The sequence below is a fragment of the Poecilia reticulata genome, chromosome 3, assembly GCF_904066995.2.
Source record: "Poecilia reticulata chromosome 3, P_reticulata-male-v2, whole genome shotgun sequence".
Lineage (NCBI taxonomy): Eukaryota > Metazoa > Chordata > Actinopteri > Cyprinodontiformes > Poeciliidae > Poecilia > Poecilia reticulata.
Window position 1 is genome coordinate 32,207,689 of NC_088832.1, and position 19,765 is coordinate 32,227,453.

General features: G+C 39.8%; 1 protein-coding gene across 4 annotated transcripts in view; it reads right to left on the bottom strand.

Moving 5' to 3' along the window:
- The window catches only part of nav2a (neuron navigator 2a), a 266,796-nt gene that overhangs the window by 121,238 nt on the left and 125,793 nt on the right, over nt 1-19,765 (bottom strand). For 3 of the 4 annotated variants that reach the window (XM_081605470.1, XM_081605469.1, XM_008405962.3), the window contains exon 1: nt 14,747-15,497. The exons of the other annotated variant lie outside the window; for it this stretch is intronic. In XM_081605470.1, coding sequence (XP_081461596.1) covers nt 14,747-14,944 — 198 coding nt within the window. In that variant the 5' untranslated portion in view covers nt 14,945-15,497. Of the gene's footprint in view, nt 1-14,746; nt 15,498-19,765 lie in introns of those variants that run through there. 4 annotated transcript variants of the gene reach the window in all.

The following is a 19,765-nucleotide window of genomic DNA, read 5'->3' on the forward strand; positions in this document are numbered from 1 at the left end:
GTACAAAACGTGAATTTTAAGCTCCTATATCTTGCTAAAATATTACTTGTAAGTTTTCTTTTTGTCTTTTTTTTTTTTTTTTTGAGTGTACTAAGATATTCAAACTATAAACTACACTAAAAGTACTTGGTAAGATTTTGTGTTTTTGCAGTGTGAGAAGTGAAAAAGCTTAAGAGGCCAAACCACTTAAAACTCCAGACTAACAATCTCCTAAACAGTTATTATTATTTCTTTAAACAGCTTCTTGCTGTGAAGAAAAGCCAAGTTTTATTTTCCGCAAACACAGATGGACCAAACCGCTCTCTGATCAGCCGTCACTCACGACTCGCTGCCCGATGCGGACCCATGTATTTATGTGCATGTGCTGCGTGGGTTCATAGCACAAGTATTTATATATTTGTGAGTGTGGAAGAGAATCCACAGTGCAGGATGCTCTCCGTTCAAGCTGTGCGCACACACACACACACACACACACACACACACACACACACACGCTCCATTCCCAACCACAAATTACAAGCCGAATTTGAATTTTGGGCAAGACCCAAGATCTACAAAAAGTTCCCACAGCAGCGGGAGGCCTGATCACTTCCAGCAGGCTGAACAAAACGCTTTCAACTCCTTAAAATAACAATATTTCTGATTTGTGTAAAGTGATATTTCCACCTAATTCTCTGCAGTGCCAAAAGTAACACGCAATTCAATAGCCATGAAATGATTTATATCAGTTTAATAGTAGCAAAGCAGAGAAATCTAACACAAACATACACGTCGGGTCCAAAATGGACTCCCATCTTTTTCATTTGAACCAACCATGTTTTGTTTTCTTCTGGTTTGAAGTAATGGCCGTTTCCTCACAAACACTTTGTGTAATTAAGTTAATAAATCAGTAGCCATAATTTGATTATGATGATGATTATGAGTTATGATTTCCTTCCATAAATGAGTGTCCCTACAAACATTTTCATCAGAGCACGAAATAAAAAAGAAATGTAAAAATGGCCACACAAAGAACTCAACAGCAGAGAGTTGATTTTTCCACCAGAGCCAAGCGAAGCACGAGTTCTGGTTAATAATTACTTTTAGGAGTATTTTTACTATGATGTACTTAATTTTAAGTTTCGCTGGTCTTACTTGAGTAAACTTTATGGATTTTCTACCACTGAATGAAAAGCAAACATGTTTTAACCAAAAATTCAACAGACACAGACCTGCAGTTTTTGTTAAAATTTCATAAGTTTTTTATTGAAAGAAACTGATTTGGAAATTTTTTTTCTTTTGCCTGATTTTATTTTTTTCCGGGTCAGGGGGGTCGTCCTGCCTCAAGTGGAGGAGTTTAAGTATCTGGGGATCTTGTTCACGAATGAGGGAAGAAGGGAGCGGGAGATCGACAGGCGGATTGGGGCAGCGTCTACTGTGAAGCGGGCGCTGTACCGGTCCGTCGTGGTGAAGAGAGAGCTGAGCCAAAAAGCGAAGCTCTCGATTTACCGGTCGATCTACGTTCCCACCCTCATCTATGGTCATGAGCTTTGGGTCATGACCGAAAGAACGAGATCACGGGTACAAGCGGCCGAAATGGGTTTCCTCCGCAGGGTGGCTGGGCTCTCCCTTAGAGATAGGGTGAGAAGCTCGGTCATCCGGGAGGGACTCAGTGTAGAGCCGCTGCTCCTCCACGTCGAGAGGAGCCAGTTGAGGTGGCTGGGACATCTGGTAAGGATGCCTCCGGGACGCCTCCCTGGTGAGGTGTTCCGGGCACGTCCCACCGGGAGGAGGCCTCGGGGAAGACCCAGGACACGCTGGAGGGATTATGTCTCTCGGCTGGCCTGGGAACGCCTTGGGATTCCCCCGGAGGACCTGGAAGAAGTGGCTGGAGAGAGGGAAGTCTGGGCCTCCCTTCTGAAGCTGCTGCCCCCGCGACCCGACCCCGGATAAGCGGAAGAAAATGGATGGATGGATGGATGGATTATTGTCATCCTTAAAATACATTTTAGTCCATCTGATGATGTAATTTTTAAATATTAAATTTGATCAGTTACTCAGTACTCGAGCAGACTTTTTTTTTTTACTTTGCCAATTAAAAAAGTACTTGGCCAAAGTACTTTTCGCCAGAGTAATTTCTGGCTACTTTTTACTTTTGAGTAGAAATAAACTGAATTAGTGCTACTCTTACTCGATGTGAAGTTTGTCAAAATGTGTTTATTTATTCTTTGAATTCGTTTTGTCTAGTCAAGAAGTTGTTGTTGTTTCTCCAGCCGTTGATCGTTGATTTATTAAGTTCAGTTACGTTGCGGTTGGCGGTTACCATAGCAACCGGCTCCGCCCCCTTTTCCTGTCGCCTGCTGTGACTATGGCATGTATAGGAATCAGCTCTGTGTTGTACTTTAGCAGATATTTTAGACAAATTTGATCATAACGCAGTGTTGCATTAGTAACTTTGCTGTTTTGTTTTGATATGTTTTTAGTTATTATTATTAATGCTGCCCATTTTAGCTATGTTTAATTTTACAAAGTTGCCAACTGCTCATTGGGAAGCTTTGCTTTGTAGTTTGTTAATTATTGTATTTTATCTAATGAAGCCGCTGGACTGATGCAAACCGCTTGATTTCCTCTTTTGTTGGAATCAGTACGGTGAACCTGAGCGTGTCTGTCGTGGAGTCAACCTACTGGACCTGAGACGAACGAAGAAGGGTTGCAGACGTGCTATCAAAGCAGTGCCCTGACCCGTCCACTCGGCCTTTGGACGTTCCCATTGCTCTGAACAGCATTGCTTCACTACACTGGGAAACTGTCAGCATTTAAAGCTTCAGTTTAACAGTTTTAGTGGAGGCCTTCAACAAGCTCATTAAGTGCAGCCGCAGTGAATGGACTGAGCAATGGTTCCTTTCACAGCTCCAAATAAAACACAGTGTATCAGGGACAATAGCGGGGGTAACCCCACCGAGGAGGGGCTTTTGTTTTGGGGGAACCCTCCCTTTAAGCTGGGGGTGAAAACTACCACTATGCTGATGATGGGGGGAGACGGACCTGATTCATATGGACTCTCAGTTTAGGTTCAGAGACTCACAGACAAAAGCTGCTGGACCGATCAGAGTTTACATTTCTATGACCTTTTCTTTTTATAAAAATTAGTGATCTGTCTGAGTTACAATAAAAGTGGTATTGACTTAAAAGACAACAGCGGACTTCTGGAAAGACTTTTTGCAATACAAAAAAAATAACTAGTTGTTTACATTTTTACTCAACACAACAAGAATTTAAAGCAGGAAGGGAAGCAAGGGATCAAGCTTTGAATCTATCAGTCTAAATCCAGTGTGAGGTTTAGAGAAAGGACGACGTCCTCGTAGTTGTTGGTGATGGATCTACAAGACGAGGGGCAGGATGGGCGAGCGGAGCGGAGGGAGGATGACTTAAATGATAGCAGCACAGGCGCGGAGCAATGGGGGGCCTGGGGGGGCAGCTGCCCCTGGGCCTGAATGGGTGCCCATGGGGGCCCGGGTCTGGAGGTGCCAGGGAGGGAGGAATGGTTTTAACGTCTGATTATAGAAGGAGAAAGTGCGCCCTCGCCTGTTCAGAAAGGTATATGTAATGTTAAAGTTACTGTCCCTCAATGGAATATTATAGTAGTCAGTCCCAGTGACTGTTTCACTCACCGTTTAGCCAATGTGCTTCCTCGGTAAAAATGAAATGAGAAATGCGGCCCAACCCCCCGCCCCCGTTTGAAAGATCTTCATGAATAAATAAGCAGCATGCGCTCCTTCAAATTAGATTAACCCCTAAATTCAGATGTGATTTTTGATTTATTGTCAATAATTACTCGGCGTGGTTTAGCAAGAAGCTTCTTGACCGTCAGATTTACAGCTCCGCTGTGGAATCCAATATTTACCAGAGCAGCTTTCACACTTATTGCCGTTGCATGCGGGCTGAAACGGGAGGCGTAAGACGGCTTGAGAAAGTCCCCGAAGCTGCAGGAGAGAAGAGCTGAGAGCGGCGATGTGAAAATCCGCTCAGTCATCCTTTCAAAGGCGAACGGCGCTGACAGGAAGCCGAGCGATATTTCACAGCGGTTGTCACGTCTGTTTAAAATGAGCAATCATGTTCAACACCAGCTGAAAGACGAGCAGGAGCTCATCATTAAAAATGTAGCGATGATCTGATGCCCCATGCTCTGGGGACGGTGACTTCAGTCCGGTTGACCTTTACCCCCAACCTCTCCTCTCCATTCAGGCTCCGGCTTCCAGACGGATACGACGCTGATCGTGTTAGTCGAAGCGCTGATTCTCCAGGGGGCGCCGCTCACAAACCGCCATTTATGCTTCCCAACGAGCTCCATGTGACAACTGACACGAGGGAAACCAGAGACGCCGGAGTGCGGAGGGCACCTTGGCGGGGGATCGATTGGAAGGATGTTGACTCAGGAGAAGCAGATGTAGGCTCTTAATTAATATGGTTATGTCCTCAGCCATGACCTCAGACAGGAAGACAGCGAAGGCGACCGCACAGGAAGTGGAATCTGATCGAGACGCATTAGGAAAAGAGGTGAGGTCATTACTCCTGGAGCCAAAACGGCGTATGATCACACACACCGAACAGGTTTCCACACAGAGCAAATTTAATCCCAAGATGATTTATTATTTAAATCTGTCCAAGCCAACATGGTAATTTACAGTTACTTAAAGGGTATTTACAGAAGCCGAGAGCAGAAGATATTCAGATAAACTTCTTCACCAATGGTTTTGATAACGAGTTAATCTATAGAAAGCAAATGGTTGGTGTGAATGATAAACCTGCATCCTGTTGTGGCAAAACCTTGTGTTCTTGATAAAACAAAGATGGTTTTCTCAAAAAAAAAAAAAAAAACAATGTTTGTTTTCCAGAGATTAACTTATTTCTAGAGAAGCACCTGAAAAAGTATGTGAGGAAAATAGGAAAGTAATTTCTTATCTAGATGTGGTGCACTAAAAATGCCACCACAGTATTTTATTTTATTTTTTATCATTTGCAATCTGTCTGTATTTATCGTGCTTTCCTGAGGTGGGACAGGAGCGGTAATGGCGAAGCGGAACCTTTGTTTGGGGGGGCGTTGCTTTCAGGTTGGTTTTGGGATGGACTTCCAGTTTGCCTCAAACATAATCTGGATGTCAACAGCAGCGCTGGTCGTCATTGCTGACTCTTTGTTTATTTTCTCTTCAGGTCAGTATGCGGTTGGGAAAAAGCACCAAGGCCACCGTGTGGGACACTTAACATCTTGATTAACCAGAATAGGTCGTGTAGTTAGGTTTTTGTGCACCGTTTGGATGGTTTTCTCAGGCGAGGTTGGCGTTGGCTCGCTCTGAGGGCCGTTGGATCTTAACGTCCCCATGTTGGACAAGTTTTATTTTGTTTTGTTCTTTTTAGTGTTGGCTGTTAAAGCGGATTGAGTGTCCTTTTCCCCAAAATAGGGGTCGTATTGTAGGTCGGGTAAACTCCAACACTTTTACGGTCCATTTCTGTGGACAGACACAGTTCTCTTGTTCTCTTTTACATGCGTTTTGAGGTTGAACCTTTTTGGAGTGAGCTGCGAAGCTTCAAGTGCTAAAATAGTGCGTCAACTCTGTTACAACAGTTCTGACCCCCAGGACCTGTAACACAATATCAATACATATTGGTTATCGACTATAACTGTCTCAATAATTTCAGGTGATACATTAAGAGATTCAAAGTGGTTTCAAAGGGATTTTGTCAAGTTTACTTTGTAAAAGTGCAAATAATAATATTCATTGTTTGATTGTTGAGTTACCATAGTTACAATCAGAGGTTTAGTCCTTTCTTTGTATTCGAGCTCAGTTTGTTTACTAATACAAGTCAGCGAATAAAAACGCAATCAGCAGCGCCGGTCGTCATTGCAGACTCTTTAGTTTCTCTTCAGATTGTGTCAACTCTGTTACAGCAGTTCCGACACCTGGGACTTGTAACATAGAGAAAAACATAAAAAAATAATAATTTATGTTGAGAAAACCATCAGGAAATGAATTTGTTATCTCAAGAAAACCGTCGGGAAAAAGATGATGCAGAATGTGGTTCATTCTTTTGCTTATGTTGACTAATTCTGGCTAACTGCATTGGTTGCATTCTCTCAACTTTTTTGTACTCTCAGGTTTATTTTCTAAGGCTTTTCACCTGTTTTGGCCTCAAAAACCTCCAAAATGAAAAGTTAAAAACCAAAGAATTGATTCTTGGTCATTGAGATAAATCCAGATAAAAATGTATCTGGATAAAAAGCTGCCTTTTTAAAAAAAAAGGAAGTGGGAACCATTGATAACTTTAGAACAACCTCACTTCACACACCCTCATTAGAAAAGGTAATATTTTATTTTTTAAACATGCTGCCATCTACTCCTTGATCAGAATTGGACGTTTATTCTGTAGTAAAAACGCTTCAGGACAAACGTCAGGTTTCTGCTGCCGCTCAGTCGGATCAGTCTGCAGGACACACAGGTGCAGGGTGGAAATCTCTTATCTCTAAAGAGTCAGCTGTCAGAAATGAAGGCAAACGACCTCAACTTGCCCTTGATGACTAATCTACTGGAGGCGATTCTAACAGCGACTCTAAATGAAAAGGTTCAGAGTTTAAATCCATGAGGATAAGAGACGATTCCCTACAAAACGTGCTCTTTTATTCTTTACTTGAACAGTCTGTTAAAACCTGGTTATTTCTGTTCAACAATAACATCCCGGACAATAAAACGTCCATTAAATCTGGTTTTAACTAGCAGCGCCTCTTGAAGTGACATATGTCTGTGTGGTCCTTTGTCATGGTAATAAAGAAAGCAATATACCCAGAACCCCCAGCAATCTGTGCAGCTCCGGACCGGCGGCCATTAGCAATGCAACGCTGCTGATTCTCCTTTCTCCCTCACCTGCTCCGGTCTGCAGGAGGCTGGAGCTGGGAACCATAAAAAAGTCATGACTGCATTTCACTGGGAGGAGGGGAGGAGCACCAGTACTAAAGAACGGCCTCTTATTGGGGTCAACAAGGTTGAATCTACGTCGGCGTATTCGTGGTGATAGAAAAAAAGGACATTTCCGCAAACAAGATCAGAACATTTTAATTTCTAAAATGTTCTAGAAAAATACAAGGAACTTTCTGAGCTGAGGAAAAAAATAAATTCAGAAATTTTGACATTGTCTGAAATTTTCTAAAAAAGGATTAAATTTCTTAGTACCAAAGATCAAAAATTTGAGAGAAAAGAATCAAACATTTTGAGATAAATCTAACAAATTTTATAGAAAAAAAGGGAAATTTCAAAAGTCAAACATTTTCGACTCTTAAAACTCAGAAAATTTTGAAATTGGAAAATTTTCTACCAAATTTCTGAGATTAGTCTCAGGCTTTTTCCACCAAATTTGTGACTTCTCCAACTCAGAAATTTTCACATTTTTTCTATAAAATTTGTGAGATTAAACTGTAATTTTTTAGATTTTTTAAAAAATCTTTTATTCTATCTATTTTGGCTCTACTCTGTCGTTGAATGAATCAGCTGAAGATACTAAAATTTTATATTTTGAGCTTCTCCTACTGATAAAATAGAAATAGTACTAATTGGAATTTAATCCAGTTTACTTTGACATTAAATCAAAAAAGGTTTTACATTAATCTGTTCCTTTAATATCCATGCAATTCCAAATGTACAAGCATAACTAACTTAGATTAATATTTCAGAGCTTAGATATAATTTTTTGCGTTTATTTGTTTGCATTTTCCCTGTTACTGGTCTAAAAATATTTTTAGCCAATGACATTGCTGCATTATAGTCATTTAATAGAAACACTGCAAAATATCAAATCTTAAAGTAGTTTTGTTTATTTAAAGCATCTTAGTACATTTATCTTATTACAACATTACAATACACTGATATTCTTTAAATACTAATATGAATATTTTTGAATATCTTAAATAAAGTTAAATTAAATAAATGTTGAGTTTGCTAAACTGTTTCAAATCTAATCTAAATCTAATTTAAACTAAACAAACCAATCAGTGTGACTTTAAGGGTCATTTAATTAACTTTCAATCCGTAATAATCAAAAAAAGTTCATATATATCTCTGTGTTGGCGTCTTCACAGTCGATTCAATCCCAGAAATCTTAATTAAATTTATTTAAATTGTGAAATCATAATCTCCAGCAACTGCATCTTCAAAAAGGGACGAATTAATGGAGCTGACTTATCAGGACAAAGCTTTTTATTATTGGATGGGGATTTATTTAAACAGTTCCTGGTTTATTTAACAGGCCATCTTGGTAAATATTACCTTCATGATGTCTTTATGTGGTTCAGATTCAGCTCACAGACTAATAAATTCACATAAAGGCGGCAGCAGTTTGCCTTTCAAAGATGTTTATTGAGATAGTAGATCCTAATCACTCAATTATAAAGACAAATATCTGCCTCTCTCAGGACGTTAATCTGAATGTTTCTCAGTTTTCCAGTCTGTATGTTATATTAATTATAGAAGGTTATGTAAAAAAAAAAAAAAAAGCTGCAGCAGAAAATGAATGAGCTGACAACAGACTTCAGGATAAAAGGTGGAAACAGGAGAGTGGTGTGAAAAACAGAGGCATTAATAATTAATGAGGAGGCAAAGATGCTGGCCTTGCATGAGTGCACACACATGAACGCTACACTGCAAAAACGCAAAATCTCACCAAGTTTTTTAGTCTAGATTCTAATGCAAATATCTTAATACCTTTAAATAATCTCATATTTCTTGCTGAAAAGTTACTTATAAGTTAGTTTTGTTTCATTTCAAGTGTACTAAGATATTTGCAATGAAACTAGACTAAAATTACTTGATAGGATTTTGTGTTTTTGCAGTGTAAGGCTTGATTTTATGAATGGGAATGGTTGCAAAAGATAAATTGAACACTAGAGGGCAGCAGTCAGGTATGTGCAAAGAGCCTCTCAGCTGTAGCAGCATTATAAAAGGTTGAAACTCAGTACAGCTTGTCAGGATATATATATAATCACACACACACACACACACACACACACACACACACACACCCCCACACACACACACACACACACAGAGCAGGTGGTTTGACACATTCCCAGACTGTAGTGGCAGATTTCACACGCTGAGCCACAAACACCTGCAGACCTGCTTCATCCCGGCCTGTAAATACTCGCTGGATGACTCCCTCTCTTTGCTCCTGCTGCATTGTGGATTAACTCTTTGTTAAAGGCGTACCGAACGAGTCAGGGCTGCGAGCCAACTGGGCCATCCAGCTGGATGCGTGAGCTGCTGCTTCTCTTCAACCAAGGCTTCACTAATCCCTCAGATAACTACCGACTTACCCTGTCAGGCGCTTAAAGGTGTCATGTCCAACTCACTTTATGTTTCCTGTTTGACTTTCTGCAAACACATCCAGTCATTAGGCTGCTTAATGCACGCAGGATTTTAAAGGTGACCTATTATGCTTTCTTGAACAGGTGAGGATAGATCTATGGCCTATACAAAACATTTTTTGTATAAAATCATTCTTAGATAATGAGATCTTAGTCTGTTTTGGGGCGTCTTGTCACTTTAAATCCAAATAAGCTGCATGTGAAAATGGCTGCAAACAGATTCTTAATTATACAACCATACATCTGTGAAAAGCACAAGTGGAGCCTCCTGCACACTGCAAAATCTCACTAACTATTTTTGGTCTAGTTTTCTCGTGTAAATGTCTTGGTAAACTTGAAATCAGACTAAACTAATTCAATGTTTGTATCTGGTTTCGCAACTGTCTACTGTATGTTGTTTTTATGAGTTTTATGTTTGTGATGTCATGATGTAAAACACTTTGAACTGCATTGCAGCCAGACGAATTCACTTAAAACATGAGAAAAATGTTTTGTTAAAAGTTAAATATTCTGCTAATGGAACCAGAACTTTATCAAAAATATTAAGGAATTATTGACCTAAAATAAGGTCCTATGTATATCTGAAAATATACTTTTAAGCTTGTTTTACCTTATTGAAGGTGTACTAAGGTATTTTCCCGAGAAGCCAGACCTAAAAAATGTAGGATTTTGTGTTTTTGCAGTGTACCACCAACAAGAATGCAGCATATAATTTCTAAGTCAACAACAAAGCTCCTGTCTTTTCCAGCAGCCATTATACAATGCATACGGAGGTAAAAGCAGCTGACCAAGCGTGCTGGAACTCCACTTGCGTTGCTAGGTAACAGGCGGAACTCGCCTGGGGTTGCTAGGTAACAGCTGTGGTTTGCTGCAGTTACTAGGTGAAAGGTCAGCGCCTGCTGATTTATGACATTACATTCTGAATTTTTTTTAAAATTTCTTTTCAAGAAATAAAAAAAACATCAACTTATTGCCAAAAACTGTCTATTTGGGGTATTTTTAAAAGCTTTGGCTGTTTTTAGAAGCAATTGAAACCCAAATTGTAAGTACGAAAAATGTAAATTTTGTATAATACGTCCCACTTAAGATTACTTTGCTCCTTTTCTGCATGCTTCGCTTTGTTAATGTTGTTTCAAATGAGACTCTTATAAAACTACACTTCACCAGATGAAGATAGAACGCATAAAAAATTGTTCCCCTGGTTAAAAATCAGCTCAAACCTCAGCCCACGTCTACTTGTACTGGATCTGAAGCCATTTGCGGCTCCCTCTCCAACTCCTCAGCGGTCAAATTTTCAGATTAAACATTGTGCAATATGAAAAGACTCAACAGGAAAACCATACAGCAGTGGCTTTTAACCTGGGCCCATTACAATTCTGCTCACTTTTCTCCAAGGAGGCAATCCACAGCTGGAAACACAAAGTAGAGGAAGAAGCAATATGTTCTTGCTCCTGATGTACCAACTTCAAATGTTCCCCCATTTCATCGCTGGAAACGCTGCTCACGCTGCGGTAAGCACTCGATGCTGAGAGGAAATGACAACGAGACGGAGGAACGACACCACAGGGTGCTGATTTTCACACAAGCTGATTTTCTTTGTTTGAAAGGCGGAATAAAACTGACGATTTAAAATCATTCTTACAATTACACCAGAGTATTGACATTTGACTAAAACTGCTTCTTTTATGCTCTATTTTAGCATGTAATTTATAAACAATTTTAGGATTTCTACTTGATATTTAACCTTCACTTTTTAGAAATGCAACATGCAACTGTTTCACCACTGCTGTATTTCAGAACAAAGAACTTTAACACTGAGTAGAATATTAGAGTTTCACTGGAAAACACAAAACTTTACCAAGTAATTTTGGTCTAGTGTCTAGTGCGAATATCTTAATACCCTTGAAATAAGAGAAAACTAACTTAAAAGTAACTTCTCAGCAAGATATGGTGTCTTGTTTTAAGTGAATATTTCCTTAATATAGATGAAAAAGTACTAGTTCCATTAACTTATAACATTTTTCCTATGTTACAAGTGAAATAATCTGCTAGTGAAGCAGCTGTTAGGCACTAGAAACATAACAAATGTTCACATACATGCTGGTGTTTTAACAGATCCTAATCATTTTTAGGTAATATTTTTGCTGTTGCACAGTTTTTGTAAATAGTCTCTTGAGTTTTATTTCTCTAATACACTTTCACGTTTTGTACAGTTTTTAAATTAACCTACCTAGTTTCACATTCCTTTGGACAAAAGTATGCTATTCTTAATTACTGCAGAGTATTTATGTTGAAATTTTGCCCTTTCGGTAACCGAAATGCAACGTCACAAAACAGCAGGCTGCTACCTAGCAACCCCAGCGAAATCCCAAACTGTTACCTAGCAACCTAAGCCGAGCTCCAGCACAGCACAGTTTCACCTAGTGACCCCAGCGAAACCCGAGCTGTTACCTAGCAACCTCATCTGAGTTCCGCTCATCACCTAGCAACTCAAGCAGAACTCCAGCACATTTGGTCAGCTGGTTTTACCGCCGTATGTGCTGTACAACGGCTGCTGGGAAAGACAAATGTTTTGTGGTCAACTTAGCATCCAGAAACCACTTGCTGCATTCTTGTTGGTTGTGCAGGAGGCTCCACTTCTGCTTTTCAAAGACGTACAGTTGTATAATTGTGCATCTATATGCAGTCATTTTCACTTGCGAGTGTAAGCATTGAGTTGGGGGATGTGGCCAACAGCAGCTTATTTGGATTTAAAGTGACAAGACGCTCTAAAGCAGCTCAAAATGGACAGAAGATTTAAACCTCACTGTCTAAGAATGATTTTGTGACAAAAATGTAATGGGCATGTTTCATATCACCCACAGAACTATCCTCACTTGTTCAAGGAAGCATAACAGATCACTTTTAAAGGGTGTTTTGGCGTTTCATTTTTTATACCACTGGCTTTCAAGTTGAATGATTCCCAAATATAACAAAAAAAAACCTTAAAATAACAATGCAGGACTGTAAAACAGCAAGACTGGATAGAGTCCAGCATATGACTGCAACATTCAGGTCGCTGCCTCTGTTCAGAAAGGTCGAGGGTTAACATAGCCGAGGGTGACGAGGGCTGCTTCATCAGCACCACAGGGATGAGGAAGAGGAGGAGAGACAGAGGACAGAGGGGAGAAAGTCATGTAAAGTAGGTCAGCGAGAAAATGTGATTATCCAGAAAAACAAACAGCAGCCTCATCCCATGTCCAGAAACACTGGCCTCCTGTATCTTCTCCTCAAACGGCGTCCAGATCCGTCTCCCAGCGACGTCACGCTCAGAGTCACACTTACTGGACAGGTTGGCACAAACACAGACGGGGAGACAGCTCCTTCTCCCGCTGCCTTACATGGTGCTGGAGCGACTGCTCTGGCCACTGCAGCCCTGCTACACACAGCCAATATTACAGAAACGCAGCAGAACAGCCACCCTGGCGTCCCGCTACGGCTCCGTTCTGGACAGAACGGCCGGCTTCCTTTCAGGAAATCAACTGAATTCAGGCAGAATTCAACAAGGCTGCAGTTTTCTGGGATTATTTAGAGAAATCAGTGAACTGCTTATATACTGAAACAACTGTTACTGACTGTTTTCAAGGAGGATTGGTCATGCAAAAAGTCACATTTTGCACATTTTTATGCTTCTATTTGAGTTCCTACTCCTTTTAAAAACAGCACAAGCTCTTAAAAAAACACTCAGACATTTTTTGGCAATAAGTTAATGTTTTTTGGTGTCTGAAAAATGAGTCATTTCAAAAAACTCTTGATTGTTGAGTGCTACAACGTCGTTACCTAGCAACACAACCAGCATTTTTGGTCATCTGGTTTTACTGCGGTACGAGTTGTGCAATGGCTGCTGGAAAATATAAGTTTTTTGTTGTTGTTTTCATTCAAAAACCTCTTGCTGCATTCTTAGTGATTGTGCAAGAGGCTCCACTTGTGCTTTTCAAAGATGAACGGTTGTATAACTGCGCATCTGTTTACAGCTATTTTCCACATGCGATTGTAAAAGTTGAGTTGGGGGTTAGCTTGCAACTTTTTCTTTATTTTACAAAAGTCCTAACTGGCAGTTTTGCCTGTTTCCCCTATTTGAGCCTAATGATTAATATGACTGATATGTTTTGAAGTGCAATTTTGTTCAGAAAGACTTCAGTAACCATTCTATATAATGTTTTGTTTGTTTTGTTTGTTTATTTTTGAATATTTAAAATATCTTCCAGTTTCAGTGTGTAAAATGTTCTTTGGAAATTAAATTTCACTGATTTTTGAAAGGGTGTTCTGGCATTAATAGGCCTTTATCATAAGGCTGAACAATAAATCAACAACAACATATATCATCAAAACCACATTATCAATATCAGTATCAATAAGTAATACGTCTGATACAGTTTTCAATAATTTCACTGAACTACGATCCAGAACCACAAAGCCTTCTGGGAGATGTAGGCAGAGGGAAGACATTAGCTGCTCAACCTAGCTAAGCAAGGTTGGTGAACTAACTCACTCACTATCTGGTTACCTAGCAACTCACTCACTCTTTGGTTACCTAGCAACAACCTGTTCAGTAACTTGCACAGCTGCAGTTTAATGTTTTGCCACCATGCCTCAAAAGCCATTAAAAATAAACGATGTGGAGAGAAAATTGTGGATAAAACAAGATATTTAAAACAAAAAGCTAATCAATAATTATCAATATTGACTGATGTAAAACATATCGTGAGAAGTTTGACAGTCATGTTAGTTCTACTTTATCATATTAGCTGAAAATGGTCTCAAAACAACAATGGTAATGTTTGTACCAATAACTTCTGGAAAAATGTATCGTCCAGTAAAATCTGTTGTTGTGTTGCAACAACAGATTGCAACACAACAACAAATTCAACATTAATTGAATTAATTGAATTTATTGAATTTGCTTTAATTATAAATTAAAGCAAATTCAATAACTTACATTTGATTTATTGTTTCTCTCTTCTGGTGCTTTGTTTTGTTTTTTTAAGTATAATTTTGTTTACAGAGACTTCATAATTAGTTTTATTCGTTGTTTATGTTTTGCTTTAGTTTGGATTTCAAATGTCTTCCAGTTCCAGTGTTAGAATTTAACGTTTATTGGTCTTTGAGAATGTGTTCTTGCATCGTTACCATTTATAAACTATCAGTTATCACAATAACATCTGGGACAATTTATCGTCCAGCAGAATTTGTAGTCGTTACAGCTTTTTATTTCTTATTTTGGTAAAGTCAGAAATCACAAACCATGACCAAACAAAATATGACAGAAATGAGAGTTGAGTGAGAAAACCAAAGCAGGTGTGGATGATGTTGACACACCTGAGGGTTTCCAGTTGCCTCCGACTCCGGAGAACTCCTTGGCGGTCTGGTGGACACCTGCCGGCTCTTGAGCGGCGCCGAAGGCAGAGCTAAGGCCGACGGTCTGCTGGGGGCCTGGGGGATGGGGAGGGCACTGTGAACCGGTTTGGGTTTCGGGAGTCCTGACTTCATGGCTGAGGCCACCAGGATGGCTGGCATCTTCTCCCCTGAGTCCACCAAACGACCGAACCGTCCTCCACTTCCACTTCCACAGATTTCTGCTCACTCACTTCAGATCCCAGTGTTCCCAGAACCGAGCAGCACACACCAAGGTTGCACCTGATTGAGGTGCAATTTGTCAGCGTACGGATCTTTGGCTGCAGAGAAGCAGGGAAGCCTCGCCAACATGCAGCGCAGTTGGGGGGGGTTAACCCTCACATTTCCACCTGTTTCCCATTACAGGCAGCTTCGGCTCACAAAACACAACAAAATGTCCAAAGATTTCTGCAGAAAAACCAGCAAATAAATCCCAGGGAGGAATCCCCAGTTGCCTTGCGGCGTTGCAAGAAATCCCTTCCACTCCCCTCCAGTTCCGAGTGAGTCAGCAATTAACCAAAATAACTCTTCATCAGCTCCTCTTCCTCCTCGTGAATGAAATAATTGCCTGAAGTCGTGGATTTGTGAAGAAGAACAGAGTGGAAACAGATGGAGAGAGGCGGCAGCGATGCAGCAACTGTTCGCTTCAGCGACTGCCCCGCTTGTGACAGCACAGCCTGAAAACACACTCCACACACTCTCTCTCTCTCTCTCTCTCTCTCTCTCTCTCTGCGCTCAGCAGCAGGTGTGGCTTAGATCAGGCTGACATATGTGGAGACCGGCTCAACACACACTGGTGGCGTCTTCATCCAGCCTGCCGCTCTCTGATCCCGTTTGGCTTAACTCCTCACTCAAACGCCACATTCATGAAGCCGCTTGCTCTCAGTCTGAAAATAATGTTCCAACGTAGCAAGTTTGACCTGGGAATTTCTTTATGAAAATGATCAAAATGAGGTAAATCAGTTGCTCATTATTCAATTCTGAGGGAAAAAAAGTCACAATTCTGACATTAAATTTATAATTCTAACAAAAAAGTTAAACTATATAAACTAGTTTACTTGTAATCCATAGTGCGTAGAACACCATGTTCAGTTTTTGGACATTTTTGTTATTAAAAAACTTGATTTTAAAAGTTATTATTATTCCCTGAACAGGTTAGGATACATTTATGGATGATATGAAACATGTTAATTACATGTTTTGCACAAAATCATTCTTATATAAAGAGATTGTACTCTGATCAGTTCTGCCTACTTTGAGTTGTTTTAGGGTCTCTAATACTAATAATAGCACTATTACTATCATAATAGTACTTTAAAGGGGCAGTATTTTGAATTTTCCTGGAGCAATAATATCATTTTATAGCTTTATCAAGCAACTTTTTTCCATCAGTGGTTATAAAAATGCTGTACATATCAAATATGACTTAAAAGAAATGTTACTTTGTCATTTCTGCCTTGAAATTTAGGCTCTGTCTCTTTAAGAAGGTCCTGCTCTTTCTGAAGCTCCGCCTTCAGGAAGTCATCACAACAAGGCTCCTCTATTAACCCTTTCACCACATTTTTACCAGCCTTTCACTGAGAAGTAGCTCCTGTAATGAGCTCAGCAGATGTGCAGTTCCACCAGGTGTTTGCTAATTGCTGCTGGCTAGTCTGAAGGAGCTGAATGAAGGCGTAAGCTCTGAAGATTGTAAACTGCAGCTCTGAGAAGGAGCTTCATCCTTGAAAGCAGAGCTAGGTTCAACCAGGTGTTTTGCGCAGCTGGATTGTTGCCATGGAGACTAAAGGATTTCTCAAACATGCATGAAAGAATCAAAGCAACACTTCAGGTGTGGCTTTGATGAGGGAATAACATCATAAAACACAAAAAAAGTCAATTTTACATGACACTTCCCCTTTAAAACCAAATAAGCTGCTGCAGCCATGTTCCCCAACTCAACATTTACACTTTTTGTTTTTGAAAAGCAGAAGTGGAGTCTCCTACACAACTAACAAGAGTGCAGCAAGTGGTTTATGGATGCTAAGCAGCCATTGCACAGTGCATACAGTGGTAAAACCAGCTGACCAAGTGGGTTGGAACTCAGCTTGGGTTGCTAGGTAACAGGCGGAATTCTGCTGGGGTTGCTAGGTAACGAGCAGTGTTACATTCCACAGGTTTTTGAAACTGCTCATTTTCCAGACACTAAAAAATCATTAACTTATTGCCAAAAACCAGGTTGGTGTTTTTTTTTTTTAAGTTTTGGGCTGACAGACGTGCTAATCAATTACTGAATTGACTGAAGACATGCTACCTTTTTCCCTCTGTTCCTCTATTGTTATTTAAATTTTAAATAGTTTTTTTTAAATTCAGCTTTATGTTCACTTTATATCTGTATTGCTGTAGCATTAAAAAAAATATTAGCATTTTTATCAGACTCCTCACACACTCCAGGACAGATTTTGTTTTTGTTTTTTGTTTTGTTTTGATTGTTTTGCTCATCCCCATTCTACTGGCTCAGCTAAAACCCTTCCAGTAATTTACTCTACAATCACTGTTTACTTATAATAACAGGGAAACCATGCTCAACTCTGCAGCTGCCTACAAGAAACAACCCAAGCCAAACAAATTAGGAGAAATTACCAGCATCAGAGCCACGAGAAAGTGCAACTCTTGTGTTTTTACATCTCAGAATGAAGAAATCACTTTGCTTCATTTCTTGAATGTAACATTTAAAAACCGACTCTCACGCAAGCAGGGTGAATATGGTAATCCTAAATCCTGTTATATTAATCCCAAATTATGCTAATGCTGATATCTGATTATGTCTAAGTGCCACGTTTTGGATCTGCGTGTTTTTAGCAACATAAGGGCCCGAGAATCCAAATAAATCAAACTATTCATCCAGATTTTTCCAAACCAGTAGCCTAAAAATCCTGAGAGAAAAAAACTCCGGTACTTTTAACGTTCCTGTTCAAAATCTATCTTTAAATCTGCCTCAGCATCACACTACAAGCCTTCCTTTCAACAGTGAAACATATAGGAAAATATATTAACTCCACCCTGGCTGCCTCAAATGTCATTCTCTCATTTGGAAAACGGAAAAAAGGAGAAATCATGCGAAGCATAACAAGGGAAATTTCCATTATTTTCCTTCCCCTGTGATGATAAACATATGTCAGACCCACGTGGATCACAGAGCTGCACTTCACAGAGTCACAAGAAGAAAAAGAAAAGCAGTGAAACGTGATTTATGCTGCAACCTTTGAAGATACCTGATGAGAGTCCAGTGGAGTCTAATAATAGAGGCTGTTTGGCAGTAAATGGGCGGTATTGACAGTAATAAGTAGGACACCCACCGCTGTGCTCTGCTGTATGTTTATACTGTATTTCTCCCAGAATAATAAACATTCATGTGGGGTAGGTGGTGGGTGTTTTCAGTGAGCTGCAGTCAGATTCATGTCAACAGAGATTATATAGGAACTCTATAGGAGGCTTGCTTAAATATGTGTATCTGGGTGCAGCTCTGCAGAGTTCTGACATCTGTGTTCAGTCTATGCACTGCTTAAAAAAACACCAAGGTGCTAAAGAATGTGACGTATGGAAACATGTAGTGCAAGTACAAGCATAGTCATCACTTTACAGTGAATATCAACACAATTTGTTGGACCAAAAGTTTAATTGTGCTTAGATTGCAAGATTATCATGAATAGTCCACATTAACACATTGCAAAAACACAAAACTTTACCAAATATTTTTCGTAAGAGTGTACTAAACATCTTAGTACGCTTGAAATAGGACAAAAATAACTTAAGTAATTTTTCAGCTTGTTTTAAGTCAATTATTCCTTAAAACATGTCATGTTATAAGTGAAATAATCCTCCAGTGGAACTTAAACTTTTTCTTCTATTTTAAGGAAATATTATGCAAAATTCAGCTGCTTCTAAAAAAATGCCTAAAAAAAAAACACCCAGATGTTTATCTAGCAATAAGTTAATGTTTTTTGGTGTCTAGAAAAACCTTCGGAATGTAACGTCACAAATTAGCAGCGCTCCTCCCGTTACTAAGCAACCCATGTCGACCTCCAGCACATTTGGTACAATGGCTGCTGGAAAAGACAATTGTTTTGTTGTTGACTTACCATCTAGAACCCACTTGTTGCATTTTTGTTGGTTGTGCAGGAGGCTTCACTTCTGCTTTTCAAAGATGTACGGTTGTATAAATGCGCATCTGTTGGCAGCCATTTTCACTCGTCAGAGTTAACTTTGAGTTCGGGGGCTTAAATTTAATTAAAAATATTTTTATGCAAAAAATGTGCTGAACAGATTTTAACCTATTTGATTTGATCTATTTTTTGATCATATTTTATTTTTTTGTGATTTATATTTGAGAAAGGTGCTATATAAATAAAACTCACCTTATAACTCACTTTATGGAAACTGGACAAGCAGCTTGTACAGCGTTTAACGTATTTGGGTCGTTTACGTAACAAAACACTTCAAGATCAAATTTAAATTCCTTGTTGATTATCTTTCATCCCCAAGCCACGATTCATATTCAGGCTATTCAAGATGCAGCAATATTTATGCATCATAAACTAAATTAACTTGTGGACACACGCACACCGACACACATTTATTGCTGATTGTTTTCATCAGCGGAGTCAGCAACCCGGAACAACTGGGCCGCCTGCGCCAACATGAGCAGCGCTAACTGGAGCAACAACCTGACATTTCCACCGTGCCGCCACAGGATCTTTGACTTGACCTACACACCGTTTCTTTCATCGCTTTTCCCCCGCCCCACGCAAAACCTCTCATGGTAATGAAGGGCGGCAGCCAGCAGGGCCCTGGCACAGCTGCAACACAACATCATGCAGTCAAAGGACAAACACACAAATGACGGAAGACTCTACGCACACATTCAACACAAATTAATCTCAAAGGAATCTGCCGAGTCAGCTAAAG